We start from the raw sequence: 22,633 nt of genomic DNA, 5'->3' as shown, positions 1-22,633 counted from the left end.
TTCAGGACAAAATGACAATCCTTTATTCAGAACACTCCATTCTGTTTCAGTTAGTTGATGGTCTGAAAGATTTACTATTAGGTTGGTCTCGGATTGCAATTGCGAAGGGGGTACTGTCGTTTTTCTCCGCTTGGACCTGCGGGTTTTTCTGATGCTGGGGCGGGGGGTTGTTTGATTTGAAGTCCCCCTGCCTCTTCCTCTTCTGTTGGGGTACGGTCGTCTTCCCCTTCCCCTTGCTCCGCCTCTCGCAATGCTTTTCTCTAGATTGATAAGCTCTACTTCCTCTAAAACAGTCCAGTTTTTTGACTGGTATGTGCCACGCACTGAACCATCATCGCTAATGCTTGACTCGCTTGCACTTGACATTAATTTCTGTGAAGGATAATTTTTCTTTAGATTGTCATATCTTCTGGCAAATGTCAAGTTTCTGCCATGGATGTAATCCTGTTCATCTCTGTGAAATTTTCGCTCTTTTCGTTCCTCAATTTCACTTTCATAACTGTCCAGTCTTGCTTCCATCTCTTTTCGTAATTTGACGATTTCATCTTGATTACTGTCATCTGAGATTTTGCCCTCTAGTTCTTTTATTTTTTCAGTGATCTCGTCCACCTCAATGCGTGCATGTTTTACCAGGATGCGCATCATGTTTAGTGAACATTGTGTGTTGTTCTCAATCCATTCTTCTATTAGTTCTCTTTTTACTTCAGAATGTGTTGGCATAGTGAAAATCCTTAAACCACGTGGGATACGTTTCACTTCCACGTATTTCTCTAAAGCAATGGCTTCCCAGCTCTTGTTGATTTCCTTTTTGTATAATTTCTCCAAAGCATTCAACTGTTGCTTTACGGTATTATCCGGTGTTGTGGATGCTGCTGGAGCAGCCTGAGTTTCATCCGGTTTAGCCGCAGTTTTAAACATGGTAGTCACTTTGGAGGCTCTCTTCGCTACACGAGCTTCCATTCTTTTAGTGATTTTCTTGTTGCACACTTTAACCTTAAGGGTGAGAATACATTTGAGTCTGTCTCTTTAAGGCTTTTCTCCTGGTCTGGCAAACTACGCGGAGCCGCCCGTACTGTTACGGAGTCGGCGTTTCGTTGCGGAGTTTCTCGGCCAGCCACTTCAATGTCCTGCTTCCATCTACACGGAGGTTAGTTCCCCTCTTACCTTGTGCGTAAATTTTCTGTTGACGGAGGTTGTTACTCACAGCCCCTCCGTCTATTCGGCACAGGTAATCTTGTTTCGGCTGCTTTGCAGTGCAGGAAATTGGGCGCTTTTCTCGGCTTAATTTGTCGGCATACAAAGGGATCCTAAAGCCAGTTGAGAGCGCTCTGCAGTGTGTGCTCTGCCCAGGGGTCGGATCCTGACCCTGGAGATTCTCGACATACAAAAGAGGCGGCACAACCAGGATACTTTTAAGTCTGTTTATTAGACTTCACCCCACCAACGCGTTTCAGCCACAACTGGCCTTGCTCACGGTCGGTTAGTCCCTCCACAGTGTTACTTTTTATACTCCCATAGGTCACCAATTATGAGGCATTATGGGATTTGTAGTTAAACGTGATAAATCAAAAATTTAAAAACAAAAGAAAGACTTAGTGTGCTGTTTCAATTATTACACTGTGGTGACAAGTAGTTTACTGTGGCTAAAACTCAAACATGCAATATGCCACGGCCAAACACATGAGTTTATGTCAAAATGGAGACTGGAGACAAATGCAGTTCTACGGAGTGAAAATGCTGGACAAATCAGAAAGAGGCGGAGACACAGTCCGCAAACTCCGCCAGATGGAATCAAAAATGATCATCAGATTCAGAACGAAGCATCCAAGAGGGATGAATTTCGGAGAGGATCTGCATGTTCATCTGGACTAATGTGCTCGAAAAATGAAATGGGTACTACACCAGGTACTCTCCAGAAACTATGAACTACAGATCAAGGGTACTAGACCCGATAATTGCTTTAATTAGCCACAGTAAACTACTTGTCACCACAGTGTAATAATTGAAACAGCACACTAAGTCTTTCTTTTGTTTTTAAATTTTTGATTTATCACGTTTAACTACAAATCCCATAATGCCTCATAATTGGTGACCTATGGGAGTAAAAAAAGTAACACTGTGGAGGGACTAACCGACCGTGAGCAAGGCCAGTTGTGGCAGAAACGCGTTGGTGGGGTGAAGTCTAATAAACAGACTTAAAAGTATCCTGGTTGTGCCGCCTCTTTTGTATGTCGAGAATATCCAGGGTCAGGATCCGACCCCTGGGCAGAGCACACACTGCAGAGCGCTCTCAACTGGCTTTAGGATCCCTTTGTATGCCGATATATATATGTATATATGTATATATATATATATATATATATATATATATATATATATATATATATATATATATATATATATATATATATATATATATATATACATATATATATATATATATATATATACATATATATATATATATATATATATATTTATATATGTGTGTGTGTGTGTTACAGCAAGTTTCACAAAGGCCGCCACACTCTTCTTGGGTGTTTTAAACACGATTTATTTCAACTCCAAATCTCCTCCTTCACCTACGCGTTTCGAACTCAGCAGTTCCTGATCACGGTAGTAATAAGTCCTACTTTAGTTTCCTTTATTTATACTGCAACACCACACTAGCCATTATGATGCATTGTGGGTTGAGTAGTTTACGCTTGGCTTAATCTAGCCTATTGATGTCCTTTGCAATCAGTCAGCTGGAATCAATTCCAAATGATTCTACCTAGTACGTTAGTGTGCTTGGCTCGAGTAATTGCCATGTCCCAGGCTGACCAACAGATTGTAAGAGTTTGGGCTGAGTGCCACTTATATCTGTGTGAGCCACTGTGTTTCTCACTTAGGACCTCACTGTTGTGAGCATGTATCCACATTATAAAGCTAAGTGCTTTGGCCAATAGATATGAATTTCAGCTAACTGAATTGCTCTGGGCATCGATACTAATATGCAAATATTACTTAGGATTTCCAAATACATTGGGGAGAACATACTGCTGTTTACAATTTCTTATTACATATATACAATTGGGCTATTTTAACATCCCTCATACATTAATTAAGTAGGAAACATGGACAGTTAGTCCCAACTCGTATTGATTCAGCATAGAATCTTAATACAGCACAAAATCTTATAGATGTGGATTCTTCCTCAAATCTATATATATTGATACATTACAGTCTTCAGCTCTGCATATCATCTATGTACCCCAATTCTGTATCAAAAATTTAAATTGTGTCTATTGAAAGAGATTGTTTTACACATCCTATTTTTCATTCCAGTTTCTCTAATATTTAATTTCTACAGTTTGTCAGTATTTCATTTGTCAATTTTTTGCAAGCTGTTGACTTGTCACAAGTGTACATACAGTTCCTCGTCCCCATTCAGTCCATTGGGGATTTTTGTTTTAAACCGGATGATTAGTTTCGATTCTAAGCGTCTTAGCTTTTGGAGTCGATTCCCTCCTCTTTCATGTTCAGGCACCATTGCGATTCCAGAATATCTTATGCTTTGCCATGTTTTGTTTTTGTGGTTCATCATGTGTTTGGCAATTGCATATGATATGTCCTTATTTTGAATCGCTCATATATGCTCCAGCATTCGTTTCTTGAGAGCACAGATTGTTGATCCAATATAACGTTTGCCACAGTCACATTCTATCAGGTAGACTACAAAATGTGATTCACACGTGACTTTATTCCGAATTTCAAAGATTTGTCCCTTTGGATCCTTGATCGATTTCAGGTTTTTCCCTACTTTGCATGCTTTGCATGACATGCATTTTGTAAATCCTTTCTGTCGCTTTTGTAGCCATGTTTCTGCCTTTTTATCTGTGAAGTGGCTGTTAACCAGTGTGTCTCCAAGAGATGGTGCTTTTCTAAATGAAATTAGTGGTCCATCACCAATTAAATTACCAATGTCTGGATCCTTTTTGAGCACACTCCAATATTTGGTTACAGTTTTTCTGATTTGTGCACTCTCTTTGGAGTATGTCAAAATGAGACGTGGTTTATCTTCCTCTTTCTTTGATTTCTCTTCATTGTTGTCTTCAATTAGAGTCGCTGCTCTTGTTTTTCTTCTTGCTCTTTGTTCCCCACGGCTGATGACCTGACGGGTGCGGAGGAAGCAATGCCTCACTGCTTTGGAGGCTGCTTGGAGGATGACTGATGTTGTTTATTGTTCCCCCCCTCCTCTGCTAGGATGTTTCTGCTGGAATTGAGACCTCTGCTGGTTTTCGGAGGACCATTGAGAGGTTTGAACCCTCTGCTAGAAGGGGCGCTTGTCGTATTGACAGAAGCGTTTATGAAACTCCTTCCGCTTCTCTAGTCCAACTGCTTTGACCGTGTCCAGCTCGGTCTTCATCTTTGTCATCTCCTCATCAGCGTGAGAGCCAAATAACGAGGAGCCGTTGAAAGGCAGGTTGAGAATCCTCTTCTGGGCGTCCGGTATAAGACCTGTGAGGCGCAACCATGCTGAGTTCCACGAGCAGCTGCCGTGTCATAGCCATGCGCTGCAAGGTCTGAGGCGTCTGCAGCAGTGCTGATGACCGGGTTTGCTACTAAACCAACCTCCTGCAGGATCTCTTGGAAGTCCTGTCGATCTTCTTTGGGAAGCTTGTCAGTAAACCTAGTAGGGAGTCCCAAAGAGACCTGTCGTAGCACCTCAGAAGGGCTGATGCACTTGCGACTTTCATAAATGATGCAGACGTAGTACACATCTTCCTGCCACAAGAGTCCATTTGCTTACTGTCCTTTTCTGGAGGAACAGAAGCTGATGAGGATGCTGAGTGTGCTTTCTTGGCGGCTGCCACAATGACTGAATCCGCAGGAGGATCAGACATAAGGAATAAGGGATCTTGGTCTGGAGCCTTGTACTTCTTTGCGATCCTTGATGGAACTGACCCCACTGTGGCAGGGGTGAGGAACGGGGCCATAGCAGGTTCTAAAAAGCCTCGCACCAGAGGTAGCAGAGGTTTGGGAGCTGTACGATGGTGCAATGTCTCAAAAAATACTGATGTAGGGACCACAGGAGTATACAAACTGATATTCAGTTTCCTAGCTCCTCTGCCAAGTACGTCAGAGAAAGTCCCAATGTCATCAATGGGAGACACCCTTGAAGGTGGCGTAGATGAAAGGTTTGGTGAGTAGTCCAGAACAGAGGACCTACTGGAAGAAGACCAGGTGGATGATCTTCTGCGCCTCCTTTTGTGTGCATGTTCGTGGTGCGAGCTGTTATGACCCCTTAACTGTGATCCGCGTGTGGCTGGCAACCGTGGTCTTTTGGGAGGCGACTTTGAAGGTTTCGCAGTAGCGCCTCTCTCAGGGTCTCTTGAGGTTCTAGAGGGTGAGTATGTCTGCGAGTAGTCCGAGCCTGGACTTCTGCGGTCGCCTGTCCCTCTGAAGTCCTCAGCCACCGTGGCGACAGACCGAAAACCTCCTTTTCGCCAGCCCTAGGAGTTCTCTCTGGAGAAATTTGCACAATATTCAGCCCTGGGGATGATGAATGGGCTCTTGACGTAGATCGGGATCTCGACTTTGATTTGTGCCACGCCTCCTCAGTAGCCACTGCATTGTTGTCCCTCGACGTCGATAAGGTTTGTGCCACCTTCTCCATCGATCAAATATGCTACTTACCAGTATGCATCTGTTCTTGGCATGTATGGCTGCTGACATTCATATCTGTGCATAGATCGCCGCCTAGTGTTGGGTCCGGATGATTGTACATTGTTGTCCTGGAAGAGTCTTCGAAGTATCACGAGATAGGTGGCTCCTCCCCTGGACTACAGTGCACATGGGCATCCTCTCCATCCTCAGATTGTTTTTCACCATTGTGGCAGAGATGGAGTGTAATCCAGTGAGTGATGTCCATGCTAGACAATAATTCTGAATGCTACAGCTGCTACAGGTGCCGGGGAGCAGCCCTACATGCCAAGAACAGATGCATACTGGTAAGTAGCATATTCGGTTCGAGGCATGTGGGCTGCTGAATTCATATCTGTGCATAGATTACATAGCAGTCCCTCCTGTTAGCGGCGGCTGCCCGTGCCAGCTGCAGCAGTCTGAAAAAGAGTTTTGAGAACAGCCTGTCCTACAGCTGCCTGCTGTTTAGAATGCACATCTACGCAGTAGTGTTTCGTAAATGTATGTGTGGTGGACCAAGTGGCTGCCTTACATATCTCTTCTAAAGGAATATTCCCCAGGAAAGCCATGGACGCTCCTAACTTACGTGTGGAGTGTGCTTGTGGTGGAATGGTTATTGTGCGTTTAGCCTTAGCATAGCAAATCTGTATACATTTAACGATCCACCGAGCTATCCCTGCTTTGGAAATGGGGTTGCCTTTGTGTTGTGGAGAAAAGGCAACGAAAAGCTGTTTTGTTTTTCTGAAATCCTTTGTTCTGTCTATATAGTACATTAGAGCCCTTTTGACATCTAACGTGTGTAGGGATCTCTCTGCGACATTTTTCGGATTGGGAAAGAAAACTGGCAGTTCTATGGTCTGGTTCATGTGGAACTGCGAAATCACTTTAGACATAAATGTAGGGTTGGTGCGTAATACCACCCTATTTGCGTGGACCTGGATGAATGGCTCTGTAATGGTTAGTGCCTGGAGTTCACTAACTCTCCTCAGTGAGGTAATGGCCACTAGGAAAGCAACTTTCCAAGTCAGAAATTGAATCTCACAAGAGTGTAGAGGTTCAAAAGGGGGTCCCATTAATCTGGTGAGGACCACATTTAGGTTCCAGACTGGTGACGGTGGGTGTCTGGGAAGGATCACTCTTTTAAGTCCCTCCAGAAAAGCTTTAATCGCAGGCACTCTGAATAAGGAGAGGTGCTGCCTGTTCTGAAGATAGGCTGCTATGGCAGATAAATGTATGCGAATGGAACTGTACGCTAGATCTGTATAAATGCAACAAATAACAGATGATGTTTTGAATAGATGCATCCAGTGGGTTAATGTCATTGTTGGTACAATATATGACAAACCTTTTCCATTTAGCCGCATAGCATGCTCTGGTTGTGGGCTGTCTTGCCTCCTTGATGATATTCATACATTCCGGCGGCAAGTTGAGGTAGCCAAATTCTAGGACTTCAGGAGCCAGATTGCCAGGTTGAGCTGTTGCAGATCTGGAAGCTGAATGTCTCCATGGTTCTGCGTCAAAAGTCTGGGTGTGAGGCGTAGCCGTTGATGCAGTACCACGGATAGTTCCAGAAACGTGGTGTACCATGGTTGGCATGATCACATTGGAGCAACCAGGATGAGGGTCATCGAGTGTTGCCGTAGTTTGCGTGCCACCAGCGGTATCAAAGGTGCTGGGGGAAAAGCGTACGCAAATTTGCCTGACCAGTTCATCCATATCGCATTGACCTGCGACTGTGGGTGTGGGAACCTGCTTGCGAAGCTTTGGCATTTTGCGTTTTCCCTTTTGGCGAACAGGTTTATCTGTGGATGGCCCCATTGCTGAAAGTACGGTTGGAGTACTGATGGATGTATCTCTCACTTGTGCATCTGGTGGCTGTGTCTGCTAAGCAGATCCGCCATCTGGTTGTCTTTGCCCGGGAGGTGTTCCGCCATGAGGAAGATGTTCCTCTGAATGGCCCACTTCCACATGCTCTGAGCCAGATGAGACAACTGTGGAGAGTGCGTTCCTCCCTGCTTCTGTATGTAGTACATGGTAATCATGTTGTCCGTCCGGATCAACACGACCTTATTGCACAAGTGTACCTTGAAAGCTTTCATCGCCATGAAGATTGCCATCAGTTCCAGAAGGTTGATATGCATCTTCTTTTGCTGTGCTGTCCATAGTCCCTGCACTGTGTAGTGGAGTACATGAGCTCCCCATCCGTGGAGAGACGCGTCCGCCGTCAGTACAATTTGTGGAACAGGCTCTTGGAACGGTCAGCCCTTGCAAAGGTTTTGTGGGTTCCACCAATGCAGAGAGTTGAATGCCCGACCGCTCACCAACACTAGGTCCTTTAAATGTCCTTGAGCCTGATTCCACTGACGTGCTAAGCACTCCTAAAGCGGACGCATATGTAGCCTCACGTGCGGGACTATGAAAATGCAGGAGGCCATCATGCCTATCAACTGCAAGAACACTTTCGCTGGAAGCGAGCGTTGAGGTCTGAATTTCTGTATCAGCAATTGCATGCTGTTTATTCTCACTGAATTTGGCTGTGCTTTGGCTGTCAGAGTGTCTATGGTCGCACCCAGGTACTGTCGCACGTGGGCGGGCTGAAGGTGTGACTTTGGGTAATTCAGTGAGAATCCCAGACTGTGAAGAAGATGAATGGTGTGGGACATGTGGCTGGCACACTGCTGGGCCGACTTTGCTTGAATAAGCCAGTAGTCCAGATAAGGGTAGACATGTATGTGCTGTCTCCTGAGGTGTGCTGCTACTGTTGCCAGGCACTTTGTGAACACCCTGGGTGCCGTTGTTACTCCGAAAGGGAGGACTTTGAACTGATAATGTTGATGTTGAATAGTGAACCTGAGGTCTGTGTGACGGGTGTATGGGTACATGGAAATACGCATCTTTTAGATCCAGCGTTGCGAGGAAGTCTCCCTGACTGAGTAACGGCAGAACCTGTTGCAAGGTGAGCATATGAAAATGCTCTGACAGAATGTAACTGTTTAGAGGCCTGAGGTCTAGTATAGGTCTGAGCGACCCGTCCTTTTGGGGTATTAGAAAGTAGAGAGAGTACACCCCTGACCCTTGTTCTTCTACAGGCACGAGCTCTATGGCCCCTTTTTGCAGCATGCTGGCGACCTCCTGCTACAATAAGTGTAAGTGCTCTGCGGACATAGGACGGTGTTTTGGTGTGATGTTGGGTGGAGTGGACGTTAATTCCAGACAATACCCATACTGTACAATGTCTCTCACCCACCTGTCTGTGGTGATGGATTTCCAGATCGGCAGGAACTGTTGTAGTCTCCCCCCGACAGGTGTTATGTGGTCGGGGGGCAGTGACAGGGCGTCACTGTTTGGTATTGGCAGAGGATCTGGAACTGTTGTTTCCTCTGCCTCTGCCCTTGATGTTGTTTCCCCGATATCCACCACGGTTGTTCTTATTGTAGGTGGATTGTGTACTTCCCTTATTGTCTTTTGTTTGTTGCGTTGACTGGCCTCTTGAGGGGCCTCTAGTACTGGAGCGACAAAAGGAGCCACCCCGAAACTGCTGTGACTGCAGAGCCCCCATAGACTTTGCAGTCTCTGTCCTTTTTAAGTTTCTCAAGGGTGGTGTCAACCTCAGGTCCGAATAAGAAGTCTGGGTTAACTGGCTGATTGAGAATAGAAGTTTGAATTTCAGGTTTGAAGCCTGAAATCCTCAACCAGGCGTGTCGTCTTAGCATAACACTAGTGCTGATGGCCCTGGCTGCAGTGTCAGCTGCGTCCAGAGCACACTTGATGGAAGCATTGGTTATGAGTTTCCCCTCCTTGTACTGATCAGGTAGGTGTGGTAATAGCGTCTCAAGGGTATCATAATGTGCCCTGTCATATCTGGCCAAGAGAGCCTGAGTGTTAGCAATGCGCCAGATGTTAGCCGCCTGCGCAGCTACTCTTTTCCCTGAGGTTTCCATAACCTTCGACTCTTTGTCCGGAGGAGAAGCATCACCTGTAGTCTGGGAGTTCGCTCTCTTAAGTGCATTAGAAACAACCAATGAATCCAATGGCATTATATAAGGAGGGTCCACAGGGGCCGGCCGATATTTCTTCTCAACTTTAACACCCTGGCCCTAGTGGTATCTTTAAAAATGTCAGCAGCATGCTTGAGGACCCCTTTGAGCATGGGTAGGGTTTTGACTGCCCTTTCTGAAGTTGAAAAAGTGTCGACCAGAAAGTCTTCGTCCACAGGGTCAGCATGTAGCTCGACGTCATGATAACTGGCTGCCCTCTCAATAAGGGCGTTATAAGCAGTTTTGTCCTCAGTAGGAGACGTTTTCACACTGTACACATGAGTGTCCGGGCCAGTCTGCGGATCCCTTGAGTCAGCAGTGTCCGTCCATTGTTGGTCTTGATCATCAGGATCAGTGTCCACATGATAGAGGTCATCCTCATTGCAATTATCCCCGTCTCAACATCTGAGTATGTTGGGGAATTCAAGCAAGCCGGGCCGACGACGGCTGAAATGCCAGAAACCGGTCCCCGGAAGCTTGTTTCCTTCCCAGTGTAAGAATTGACTTGGTAGTTTGGTTTGCCCTGTTCCCATCATGCACTGTGACAGGAACAGACTAATTTGCATATAGTCAAGTTCTGAGCTGGGATGGTGCAGTGAGCTAAAAAACGGTGTTGGATCTAGCCCTGATCTCTTGACTGGGTGAGAGTATTCTGCTTAATTCAGAAACTCTGTCCATCACCACCCCTTGTTGTTAAATATTTTGTCCACCATAAGCGTGGAAGGGTATACTCAGATGCGAGTCCCTTGCTCATTGCACCATCAGGATTCAAGCAAGCCGGGCCGACGACGGCTGAAATGCCAGAAACCGGTCCCCGGAAGCTTGTTTCCTTCCCAGTGTAAGAATTGGCTTGGTAGTTTGGTTTGCCCTGTTCCCATCATGCACTGGGACAGGAACAGACTAATTTGCATATAGCCAGGTTCTGAGCTGGGATGGTGCAGTGAGCTAAAAAAAACGGTGTTGGATCTAGCCCTGATCTCTTGACTGGGTGAGAGTATTCTGCTTAATTCAGAAACTGTCCATCACCACACCTTGTTGTTAAATATTTTGTCCACCATAAGCGTGGAAGGGTATACTCAGATGCGAGTCCCTTGCTCATTGCACCATCAGGATTCAAGCAAGCCGGGCCGACGACGGCTGAAATGCCAGAAACCGGTCCCCGGAAGCTTGTTTCCTTCCCAGTGTAAGAATTGGCTTGGTAGTTTGGTTTGCCCTGTTCCCATCATGCACTGGGACAGGAACAGACTAATTTGCATATAGCCAGGTTCTGAGCTGGGATGGTGCAGTGAGCTAAAAAAAAACGGTGTTGGATCTAGCCCTGATCTCTTGACTGGGTGAGAGTATTCTGCTTAATTCAGAAACTGTCCATCATCACCCCTTGTTGTTAAATATTTTGTCCACCATAAGCGTGGAAGGGTATACTCAGATGTGAGTCCCTTGCTCATTGTACCATCATGATTCAAGCAAGCCGGGCCGACGACGGCTGAAATGCCAGAAACCGGTCCCCGGAAGCTTGTTTCCTTCCCAGTGTAAGAATTGGCTTGGTAGTTTGGTTTGCCCTGTTCCCATCATGCACTGGGACAGGAACAGACTAATTTGCATATAGCCAGGTTCTGAGCTGGGATGGTGCAGTGAGCTAAAAAACGGTGTTGGATCTAGCCCTGATCTCTTGACTGGGTTAGAGTATTCTGCTTAATTCAGAAACTCTGTCCATCACCCCCCCTTGTTGTTAAATATGAAGCAACAACAGGCATGTGCGCCTACTTTCTGCAATCCTGGATCACGTTGGTATTAAAGAACGGGCCGAAGCTGCACAGCCCCTCCTCTAATACAGTTTGTGCTAGTGCTACATGTACACAGGTGCGATATAAAGGAAGCATTCCTCATTAGCATGGCAGTATGGCCCATGCAAATGAGCAAACACTCCATCTCTGTGCCATTGTGCTAATATAGGCGCTGGCACATAAGAAAAGCAGCAGTTAGCAGTCTGTCTATGTGACACAAAGAGGTGGTACACATTCAGTGTGATTCCCCTTTCCAAGGGTTATACTTGAATACAGAGGAAAGTGAGGCCCAAGGTCCCTCCAGACATCCCTGTAGGAAGATGGATATCTGACTATATGGTTATCCCAACTGCTGGTTTTTGACTTAGTTGGCCTGGGACCCTGCTATCTGCCTTCTCTATAAAATGGACTCCATGTACTTAGGTACATACCAGATTGGTTACTGGGTCACCCTTGTGAGCCCCTGTATAGTGTACCCTAGGTACCCAGGGCATAGGTGCACCCTAGGCCTACCAGGGGCTGAAGCATATATTGTGCCACCACTGGTTTGCCTTCCAAACTGACACCACAGGTCTGTTCACACAGCCTGGGTAAGGTGGTGTAATCACCCCTTACTTAGCTATAGTATACCTATATCTATATACCTATATAGACGCATATACACCTATAAGCCACTCCTAAGGCAGACCTCGACAATCCTGGAGGTAGAGTGCTTGGTTTTATGTGAGAGGGTGCCCAAGCATGAGCTGAGCCCCTCCGCAGCTTTCGGAACCACCTCCTTATAGCTGTTCTATGATATAGCCATACCATATACTCTTAAGTGCATTATAATTAAGGCTCCCGGTTTTCAGTTTTTACAGATTTTTACAGACAAATACAGACAGAAAACATTTTGTGTTTTCTATCTGCATTTATTTTTTTAAGTGGATCAATACGGAAAAAGGGGCTTCTTTTAAGTGACTCTATGCTGTTTTTCTTGAATTATTAGTCAACAGCTGAGCAGATGGACAGTAACCCTGGGCGTAGTGGGCGTAGTGGGGCTTCGCGGAGCTACGTGAAGTGGGCGAGAAACTACGCCCACCTCCGCACTCCGCGTAGCCCCACTACGCACCTCAGGCCTCCCTCCCGCCCTCCCTAAATACTTTAAATTAAAAGTGTAAAATAATTAAAAGGCACTTACCTTGCCCGCCGCTGCCCGCCGCTGCCCGCCGCGTCCCCGTGGCTCGCTATCTTCATTGCTGCCGTCTTGTTTACTAATGCGCATGCGCGGGCGGCCGCGCATGCGCATTTTTTCGTGAGAAATGCGCATGCGCGGCCGCCCGCGCATGCGCATTAGTACACAAGTCGGCAGAATGAAGATAGCGAGCCCCGGGGACGCGGCGGGCAGCGGCCGGCAAGGTAAGTGCCTTTTAATTATTTTACACTTTTAATATAAAGTATTTAGGGAGGGCGGGAGGGAGGCGGGTGGCGGCCAGCTATGCTCCGTCTGCGGAGCGTGCGTAGTGCCGCCTGGCTACGCCCGCTACGCAAAATGCGGAGTAGACGGCACTACGCACACTCCGTGCACGGAGCGTAGCTGGCCGCCCACCCTTAATGGACAGCATGGGAAATTAAAAAATAGGATGCAATTTCATTAAATAATGCCATGTATCAACATACATTTGTGGTATAATGCTAATATTTACCAGTGGATGTTTTGTTACATAATATTTGGTAGCTTAAATAACCAAAACAGACAGACATCAAAGTATGAGTGCGCGTCTATCGGTTAAATAAATATGGAAATGTACAGTTTCATAACTTAATTTATCCGCAAAACACAAAATAAATATGGATAAATACAGATAAAGTGGGCAAATAATAAATATGGATAAATACAGACGTAAATGCTAAAAAAATGAATACCATAAAACCGGGAGCCCTAATTATAATCCTTGCGGTTAATGCTAACTTTGGTTTGGCTTTATCAAAACATCTCGTGTAAGGTGTCAAACACTCTGGAATACTACCCCCCCGGGTAGCATTTCACCCTTCTAGAGAGAGAAGACATGTAGTTACTGGTTTATCCGGTTAAAGTTAAACAGAGCCTCAGCATCACAAAATGAAAGCTGTTGCCACAGACACGAGTCTGGTCTCCTGTTGCTGGACGAAACTCCGGCAGGGGAGGACTGGACAATAGGTTTCCTGCCCAGGGAGGTGCTGGCACCTCGCCAGACAGGGTTTTGTGTATTGGGGCAGGGAGGAATGCATTCAGTGAATGTTTTCCAGACACTGCCTGGGGCACACTAGGTGCTCCATGCATTTCCCAGTTCAAACCGGTTGCTGGGGCACTCTGCCCCAGCTCTGGTGCAAAACTGGACAAAGGGAAAGGGGTGTAACCAACCTCTTCCTAGGTCCATCCATAAGAGGGACCTTAAGGGTAGTCCAGCCCCTAATTTTACTATAAGTATAGGACCCCAGTCACTAGAACTTTAGATTACCCTGGACGAAACTTCCTGGACCTTCGACATTCCATTTCAACTGGAAGACGGAATACATCTCCCTTGTGGTCAAGGAGTGACCACCCTGTACAAACAGGCACCAACAGCAACTTTGCCGGTCTGCATTTTCGAGGCTCCCAAAGAATCTGCGACACGGGACACAGACTTCGAAACATCTCTGACGCTGCTCGACTTTCCCAGCAATTCTGAGACCCGTGACAGACACGAGAGACGTGGGACCGGAACTCCTGGACATCCTGCATTTTGCTAACTGCATCGACTGCCAAGGAAACTCGCAGTTGTGCATTGGGGTACGAGAAGCTCCGGACCAGAGTACCATTTGTACCGAAGCTCAGGCCTCCACACTCCATGAGTGTCCAGTGGGGCCCGCTCTTGCATTTCAGCTTGACGTGTCTTCCCGGTTCCTAGTCTGTTGGCTAGTGAGGCCCCTGAAGACTCCGTTTTGAATCTAACTTGCTTTCCTGGTTGCTCCAGGCTTGCTCCAGCTTCCCTGCAAAGGAAAAGCTCCACGACCTTGCTGGTCTGCAACAAAGCCAATCTTGACATCCTGCGTGGGTTGCGTTTGCCAAGGCTTGTTGGGTCCAATCCGAATACCGACACCGCAGTCAACTAGGTCCTTTGTGGGACCTCGTGGCTGAAAAAACAAACTTCACCTTTTCACCTGGAAGCACCCGACATCGCCTGGTTCCTTCCTGGTTCCATCCTGGTCACTGCCACGTGACCCAGACTCTGTCCCCTCTGCTTTCAGGTTCTTCAGATCTTCGATCCCTCCCTTGGATCCACCCGGACACTTTTTCTCTGGTCACCTGAAGCACCTCTTTGCAGCTCTCCATTGAAATCGACGACGAAACAAGACATCAAAAGACACCTATGCACCCGGCTTCCGTGGGTGAGGTAACATGAGTACTCTGGTAGTCTAGAGGGTATTGGCCCTCCTAGTGTCTAAGTCTAAAAGGGTTTCATCGTTGTCCATCCGGAAGTATCCTTAAATTGCAAAACTGTAACTTGTTCGTTTTCTATAGAAAATCAATGGTAACCCGCGGCTGTGTTTAGACACTGCACGCGTCTCCCGTGGGCCTCCTGCTTCCTAACCTTTGGTTGTTTAGGGTAGCCCCAGCGATTCCACAGGACCCAGGCCTGCTTTCTAATTCTCACGTGGTTCTTATACCACTATTTTAATATATGGTTTGTGAGGCCCCTAGGGCAAAACGTATACTGTGCAACTTATCGTATGCTAATTGACATTCTTGTATTGTACTTTTACCTCTGACCTCATAAAGAGTGCAGAGGGTTGTGTTTAGAATTAATACATATATATTTGATATATACCTTGTGTGGTGTCCTTTCATTTGGTACTCAATGGATTACAATTGGTAAAACAACTTGCTTAATACGCTCTCTGAAGTATTAGCCTGATGACTGCTGGTCCACGCTACCACTAGGGTAGCTTTCTATAAGGTTGACTTTACAACCACCATCAATAAGGGTCGATTAGACTTGTGCAAGGTGCCCACTAGATCAAGTGGACATCTTATGCCAGGCTAACTTCTTACAATCCCTTGTTGTTGGGTGCAGTCACTTATTGTCCCTCATTGAAAGGCAGTCTGCATAGCTGCTATATGGTGAAAGATGGACTGACAGCTTCTGCTGGTCCGCTTTTCACTGACTTGCTGCCCTTAGGGCAGATGTGAGCTTGCAGCTGTACTGAGGGTACCATATTAACAAAAATAGGTCGTGCTGACCTGGTCTATAGCTGGTGCACCAAGTACATTGTGGTGCGGACCAGACCATGATAAGGCCCATGGTGCTCAGCTAATGGTGTTTAAATGAGGAACTGGTGAATGGACCTGTAATCGACCTAGGACTGAGCCACTGATAGACCTAGACTAAGATTGAGCCACTAAAAGACCTAGCTAATTATGGCCCTTTGACCGAGGCGATGATGGACTGGGATCGAGCCAATATGGACCTGGAACAAAGACAATGATGCTGCAGGAACTGCAGGGACTGACACAACAATGGACCTAGGAGGGAGCCATTGGTGAATCAAAATTAGAGGTAATGATGGTTCTGGGACTCAGCCAATAACATGTTTGGGACGGAGACAACAATGGGCCTCGAAATTTGCCACTTATAAATCTGAGACCGGGGCTACGATAGACACATCTGAGCTAGTGATGGACCTGGGACATAGTCAACAGAGAAACATCTGGGACCAACTCAATGATAACCCAAGAGAATTGGAAATAATGATAATCTTGGGACAACATAATGGTGGATGGCTTACTGAGCCAATGATATATCTGATCCCTTAATATGTAAACTGGCAATCCAGTGATCAAGAATTCCGAATGAGCTCAATAGGCAAAAGAAGTAAGGTACAGAAAGCAAAAAACTGACCAGGTGCTGCTAGGAGTGGTTTTCCAAGCTCCATATGACCCATCATCTTTCCTAAAAGTCAAGAGTCGCGCGTGACCTGAAAAGAGGTAAAAAAGCATTAATAGAGACAGTTAGACTATACTTTTATCCATCAGAATCTTTCTACAGAATACATTTTAATGCAGCTGTGGTCCATTACATTATACACTTCAAGCAGTAGTGCAGACATTGGAAATATAAAGAAAATCCAGCACTTTATGAGATGGAAGGACTGTGCACTTATGATCATGATATTTACCTTTAGTAAAGCCTAATCTGGTAGAGGCTCTGTCTAGCTGCAGGTTCCATACCATAGAAATATTCCCAAGAGTCAGGCAGGATCTGGAATTTTTTGGGTGAGCAGTACCCAGTGCGCCGGTAAGTGGAATCAGTTGCTCCCATAGCATCATCCGCACCGGAAGTGACGTGCAGTGCCTAAATAGGTGACACACCATTGCGCTAACTTCAGTTCCTTTTCGTGACTTTCCAAGCAGGGAGTACAGAGACACGAAGAACACTGACCCTGGTGTGCAAAACTAGGGCCCTGAAAAGGGACCAGCCATGTACCTGAAAATATCTGTTCGCAGAGCAGTGAGGATGGGTGGGTAGGTAAGGAATCTGTGGCTGGATAGAGTCTCTACCAGATAAGGTGTTACCGAAGGTAAGTAATTAGTTCATCGAATAGAGTTTTTTAGCTGTAGATTCCTGATCTTAGAATAGATATCCAAGCACTACATCTCCCGAGGTGGATCTGCAAATCCGATTTAGACTAGAAAGTCCTGCAGGACCGAACAGGCAACATGCCTATCCCAATGGCTCTGACTGTCTCGGCAATAGTGTTTTGTGAACATGTTCAACAAAGCCCACGTTGCAGCTTGACAGTTGGCAAGGACCGTAACTTCCTGTGCTAACTCTGTGATGGCAGCCTTTGTTCTGGTGGAATGAACACGCAAGCCTTCCGGGGATTGCTCCTTGGCCAATGCGTAGCAGATCTTAATGCAGAACACAATCATGCGAAGATAGTTCATTTCTGCATGACCTTCCCTTTCTTGGCTCTGAAATACCCCACGTAGAGTTGATTGCCCACCCACAATGGTTCTGTGAGGTCAAGGTAGAATGACAGCGCTCTTTTTGGGTCAAGCCAGTGGAGTCTCTTCTTTTCCTTAGAGGGATGACGCAGAGAGTAAAGGATAGGGTAATGGGCTGTCCTACTTGCAATGGGGTGACTATCTTCGGCAAGAAAAATGTCGAGTTCAAAGGACCAGTTAGTCTGGCTCAAAGGATATACATGGAGGCTGAAATATCAGCGTCTGCAGTTCACTGACCCTCCGGGCAGAAGTAATTACCACCAGAAGGCTGTCTTGATGGTGAGGAGCCTAAGAGGGTAGTTATGAAGCGGCTCCAAGGGAGCGCATATAAGAAAAGTAAGAACCAAATTGAGGTCCCATTGAGGTGTAACAAAGAGAGCTGGAGGAAGCATGTGCTGAAGACCTTTAAGGAAACTATTTACATTAGGGGACTTCAAAAGGAAAGGTTGATCTGCCAGCTGCAGAAAATCTGAGATAGCAGGCAAATAACCCTAGAACCTGCCCAATGCAGAGCCCTTCTGGACCTGGGTAAATATAAACAAAATAACTTGGGAAAGTGGTGCAGATAAGGGCTCAACCTGTTTGTCTGCACACCATGTCACAAACGTGCTCCCGTATACCGTTTTCATGGAGGGACGCTAAACTGCCAAAATAACCTTACAGATTTCTGGCCGAAAGTCAAAAGCTGTCAACTATCACTGCTCAATCTCTACACATGAGGCAGGGCATTGACAGGTTTGGGGGCTGCGACAGGAGATCTTCCAGAAGAGGCAGCCTGATCGGAGGACCGATGGACATACTCAACAGCTCGGTATACCAGACTCTCCAAGCCAAGTCCAGATCCACAAGAATGAGTTGGGCCCGGTCGTTCCTGATCTTCTTGAGAACTCTGTCCACGAGTGGTTCTGGAGGAAAGGTGTACAGGAGGCCTGAGCTCCACTCAAGATGAAAAGCGTTTACATGTGAGAGTCATCTTGGAAACTCCAACACAATGGTCCCCCTAGGGGGAAGTGCAGGCCTATGCTCCTTGGCAAATTGAATAAGGTTATCAACTGCTTGCTTGTTAATTAATTCAATTTATTATTGACAACAACGAGTTTATACTCAGAATATATACAAACCCATTTAGCAACACATTGTTTCAAAAGGTGCTCAAGAAACTATGCAGTGACGGTGAATACATGAATTAAAGTGCATAACTGCTATATACAGCACATATAACAGTTGATTTACACTGTAATGGCTGAGGAAACAATTATTATACTTATCACGTTGGTAAATATACAGTTAAATATAGAATGAAACAGGTGCATGAGTCAGGGAGATCAGCCCCCGTAAATTCCATTATAGGACAAAGTCCACTATAATGTCTGCAACACAAGTGACTCAGCAATCAAAGTTTTTTAATTAGAACGCAACCATAAGTCTTCTATCGTATGTTAGATATTTATATGCACAGAGCCACACAATGCAATAACTCATCATATTTCTTTATGCATTCTTGAAAACTTCTTTTTACAGTCTATTGCTACAGTCAGAAGATACTTTTAAGAAGATAATGAATAATGGTTGTGTTATAATATTTTTTCTGACACTATGAGTGCTGAGTCACTTGTGTTGCATACAATACATATGTAGGAAAGTGCCCCTTTTTGACATGGTCACCCCTACTTTTTGCCTGGTATCTGATGTAATTTTGACAGGAGTGCACTGGGTTCCTGCTATCCAGGTCCCCACTGACAGGTCTCTTTACCTAAACTGTACAATTGTTCCTAGTAAATGACACCCCTTGTACCTAGGGCAAATAAGCTAAAGAGTGTCTCTAAGGGCTGCAGCCTATAGTGTGCAACCCTAAGAGACCCCTCAGCAACAACTTGCAAACTGCCATTGCAGGCTGCATGCCATGGTGCAGAAAAAAGTAAAAATACAACTTAACACACATCCCTTTGTGCCATGCCTGTAGACACTTCTTATAGTATAAGGAAGCCACCCCTAGAGCAGGCCTTACAGCCCTAAGTCAGGGTGCACTATATTACATGTGTGGGCATATCCGTATAAGCAAATATGCCCCTGTGATGTTTAATTGAATTCACAGATATCACAAGTGAACAGGGAAGCCATTTCAAGTGTATGTGCTGTCTCCGGTAAAAACGATTTGCCCAGTGACATGATAGCTTCACTGAAATCTATGGTGTTTGGTATCAAACACCTTGTATTATTAAACCCACACTGATTCCAGTGGTGGATTTATTAATACCTTCACCCAGAGGGCACCTTAGAGGTGCCCCTGAAAACCTACCAACTACTAGTGTGCTGGCTGACTGGTGCAGACCAGCCTGTCACCACAGACAGGTGTCTGACCCCTCTAAAGCAGAAACAGTGCCTGCTCTGGTCAGAGGTGTTGGCACCTCCTCCAAGCGAGATGGTTAGGAAATCAGTCTATCAAGGCAGGTGGCTTCAAAGACCTCTGCCACCTTTGATAAGTGACTGCAGATTCAGCATAGAGAGGAAATGCCAACCCCCTGCCATGGGCCCATTTTGCACCAAGAACGTCAAGAAATTTGATATGAAGGGAGGCGTGGTGCATTATAAGCCAGTCACACCCCTAAGGTAAACTGCCTGATGTGCCCCCCTTAAGGAAAATTCCACTATCTTGGCGATGGTAGCATTAGGAACTCTGGGACAGGGTTATGGTCATTTCCCACAGAATTGGTCATATAGGGTGTGTAGTGACCCCAAGGGAAAGTAGCCCATTTGTTACCACCTTTTACTCCCCTTAATGCCCCTAAATCTAGTATTTATGGAAGCCCCTAGCACCAGGAAAGCAGATTTGGATGACCTAAGAAGAAGAAAGACACAGAAGAGCCACAAAGACCTAAAACTGCAGAGCAGCAACTGACTTGGCGCCAACCCTGCTGGCCTTCCGGGTGTCCCAGACAATGTCAGCAAAGAAGACTCGTCCTGCAGCTGCTCTGCTTCCAAAAAACCTGGGAGGACTGCCAGCATTTCAAGGAGCGTCCAGCATCTTTCATGAAGTAGCAGAGCTACTTCCCTGTACCATGTAGGCACCCAAGAAGAACTGTGAGGACTCTGGCCCGTGAAAACTTGTCACAGGAAAGCACCACTGCACCTGTGTCCCCCAGTCTGAGTTGAAGTGGGCCAATGGTGCCAGGGAGGTCCTGAGACCGACCAGAATCAAACCTCACCTTGGATTTGCCCGGACTGCACTTCCAGTCGCTGCCTGCAGCTTCTTTGTGCAGGCCTCCTCAACCACGAGTGTCTCCTGTAGCACAGACCTGACGCCTAAAGACTAGGTCTGGGCGGAGTTTGCAGAGCTACGCAGACTCTGCGAAGTGACCCAAAAACTCTGCCATGCTACGCAGAGTTCCACGAGTGGGCGGAATAACAATAGCTCAAGCTTTAGTGAGAGATCAATTCAGGGGAGGAGCAAAGCAATGTGTTATGATGTCATTTTCTTGTTAGAAAAACATGGCTGAATATTAATTAGTACTCATAGCGGGTTAATTTAAAAGTGCACTTACTTACTGTGGTGTTGTTCCTCCCGCGGCGGATGGCTGACCCGAGGTGCTGTTGGTGCTGGCAGTGCTGGTTGTGCAGGTTCTTCTTCTGGTAGGCCTGCCAAGAAGCCAAAAGCATGTTTTTGTCCGAGACTAGTTGCAGCTCCTCTGCATAGAGCTTCAGCAGTGTGTGGGGCTACCGGTTAAGCCGGCTCAGGCCCATCCTGAGCCATGGTGGGGAAGCCAGAGAAGGTGTAGCTGGAGGCGATACCAGTGGGGTGAGGCAACTGGTGGCCCACCAAGAACTGAAGCTGAAGGCATTGTTTGCCAAGAGAAGCTGTAGCTCCTCTGCATAAAGCTCTGATAGCAGGGGCTGCAGCGCGTGGGACTCGCCGGCTCGGGCCCAGCCTGCACCCAAGTGGGGAAGTTGTAAGAAACAAGGCCTCTTACTGGAGTCTCTCTGCTGGGTGCTGCTGCTACTGTATGTTTGAAGTCCCCACAGGAGGGAAACCTGAAAGGGAGGGAGAGGCTGGTTCGGCCTGATGCCGGCCCTTCGGCATTGCGGATGAAGTGGCAGCGCGGCCCTTAGGGGCAAGCATAACCCACTGTGTGGAAGCCAAGGTGCAGCACAGCTCCATCTTGTACGTGTGAGGCTTCGCAGCTTGTGGTAGCCAATAGCCATGGCTCTGTCTTGTCTCCATGTACGTAGCGCTCTCCCTGTAGGGCTGACACAGCGAGTTAATCAGCACTTGAGGCTGTGTGTGTCATTGCTTCAATCTGAACAGAAGCACTCCCGTTGTCTGTCTTAATGTGAAGGCTGAGAGTGGCCTGCACAGCTCAGGTAAACTCTGTTACGCGGCGGAGTTTTTGCCAGACTTTGCACTTCAAGTGGAGCATGGAGTGACAAAAAACTCAGTAAACTCCGCCAGTGGAGAATAGTTTAACGCACAGCCTTACTAAAGATACCCCTACACCGGGGCTCTAAAGCCCAAGAAGAAGTGTACCAATGGTGTCCCTACCTGCCAAGCATCTCAAGGATCTTACCCCCATACTGGGTTCAACGGTAGTGCCCGCCCAGTCCCAGATTGCAGCCTCTTTTTCCCAGGACTGTTTCCCATTGAAACCAATGGGGCACTCAAAGCCGTAAAGCACCTCTGACCCGGACAGCCCAGAGCCTACCGAGGTGATCCGTTGGTGGTATCTTGGAACTTGCTCCATACGTATCTTAACTCCAGATGACTGGTCCTGTGTGTCGCTGCTAAGTACCCGCATGCATTATATGTGTTTTTCCCCATAGGATAAAGCAAACACAAGGAGATGATGGACGGAGCGCTGAAACTATTCAGACACTCACCCACAATCACAGATCAGGGTTGAATCCATCATCTGTTTGACCTAAGTTGGCAAGGTATGCCCAGACGTTTCAGCGCTCCGTCCATCATCTCCGTGCGTTTGCTTTGTTTCCCCATAGGATAGCATTACCGCATTAGAGTAAAATACAAGTTACCTACAAGTTTTCTTCAAAACTACTATTTTAAGGGGCATGGCCTGGCACTGCAATATGGGTGGCGGGCTTTAGCGATGCTCCACAGGGAGACTTAC

The 22,633-nt window shown here is 46.5% G+C and overlaps 1 protein-coding gene across 1 annotated transcript in view; it reads right to left on the bottom strand.

Annotated features, from left to right (window-relative positions):
* The window catches only part of LOC147717735 (complement C4-B-like), a 643,152-nt gene that overhangs the window by 213,916 nt on the left and 406,603 nt on the right, over window positions 1-22,633 (bottom strand). The window contains exon 25 of the mRNA XM_086919877.1: window positions 16,408-16,483. Within this exon, the coding sequence (XP_086776003.1) occupies window positions 16,408-16,483 (76 nt within the window). The remainder of the gene's footprint in view (window positions 1-16,407; window positions 16,484-22,633) is intronic.

This window comes from Lissotriton vulgaris, chromosome 5 (genome assembly GCF_964263255.1).
Source record: "Lissotriton vulgaris chromosome 5, aLisVul1.2, whole genome shotgun sequence".
NCBI lineage: Eukaryota > Metazoa > Chordata > Amphibia > Caudata > Salamandridae > Lissotriton > Lissotriton vulgaris.
The sequence above is the reverse complement of the archived record's forward strand: the minus strand, read 5'-3'. Positions and strand labels throughout refer to the sequence as shown.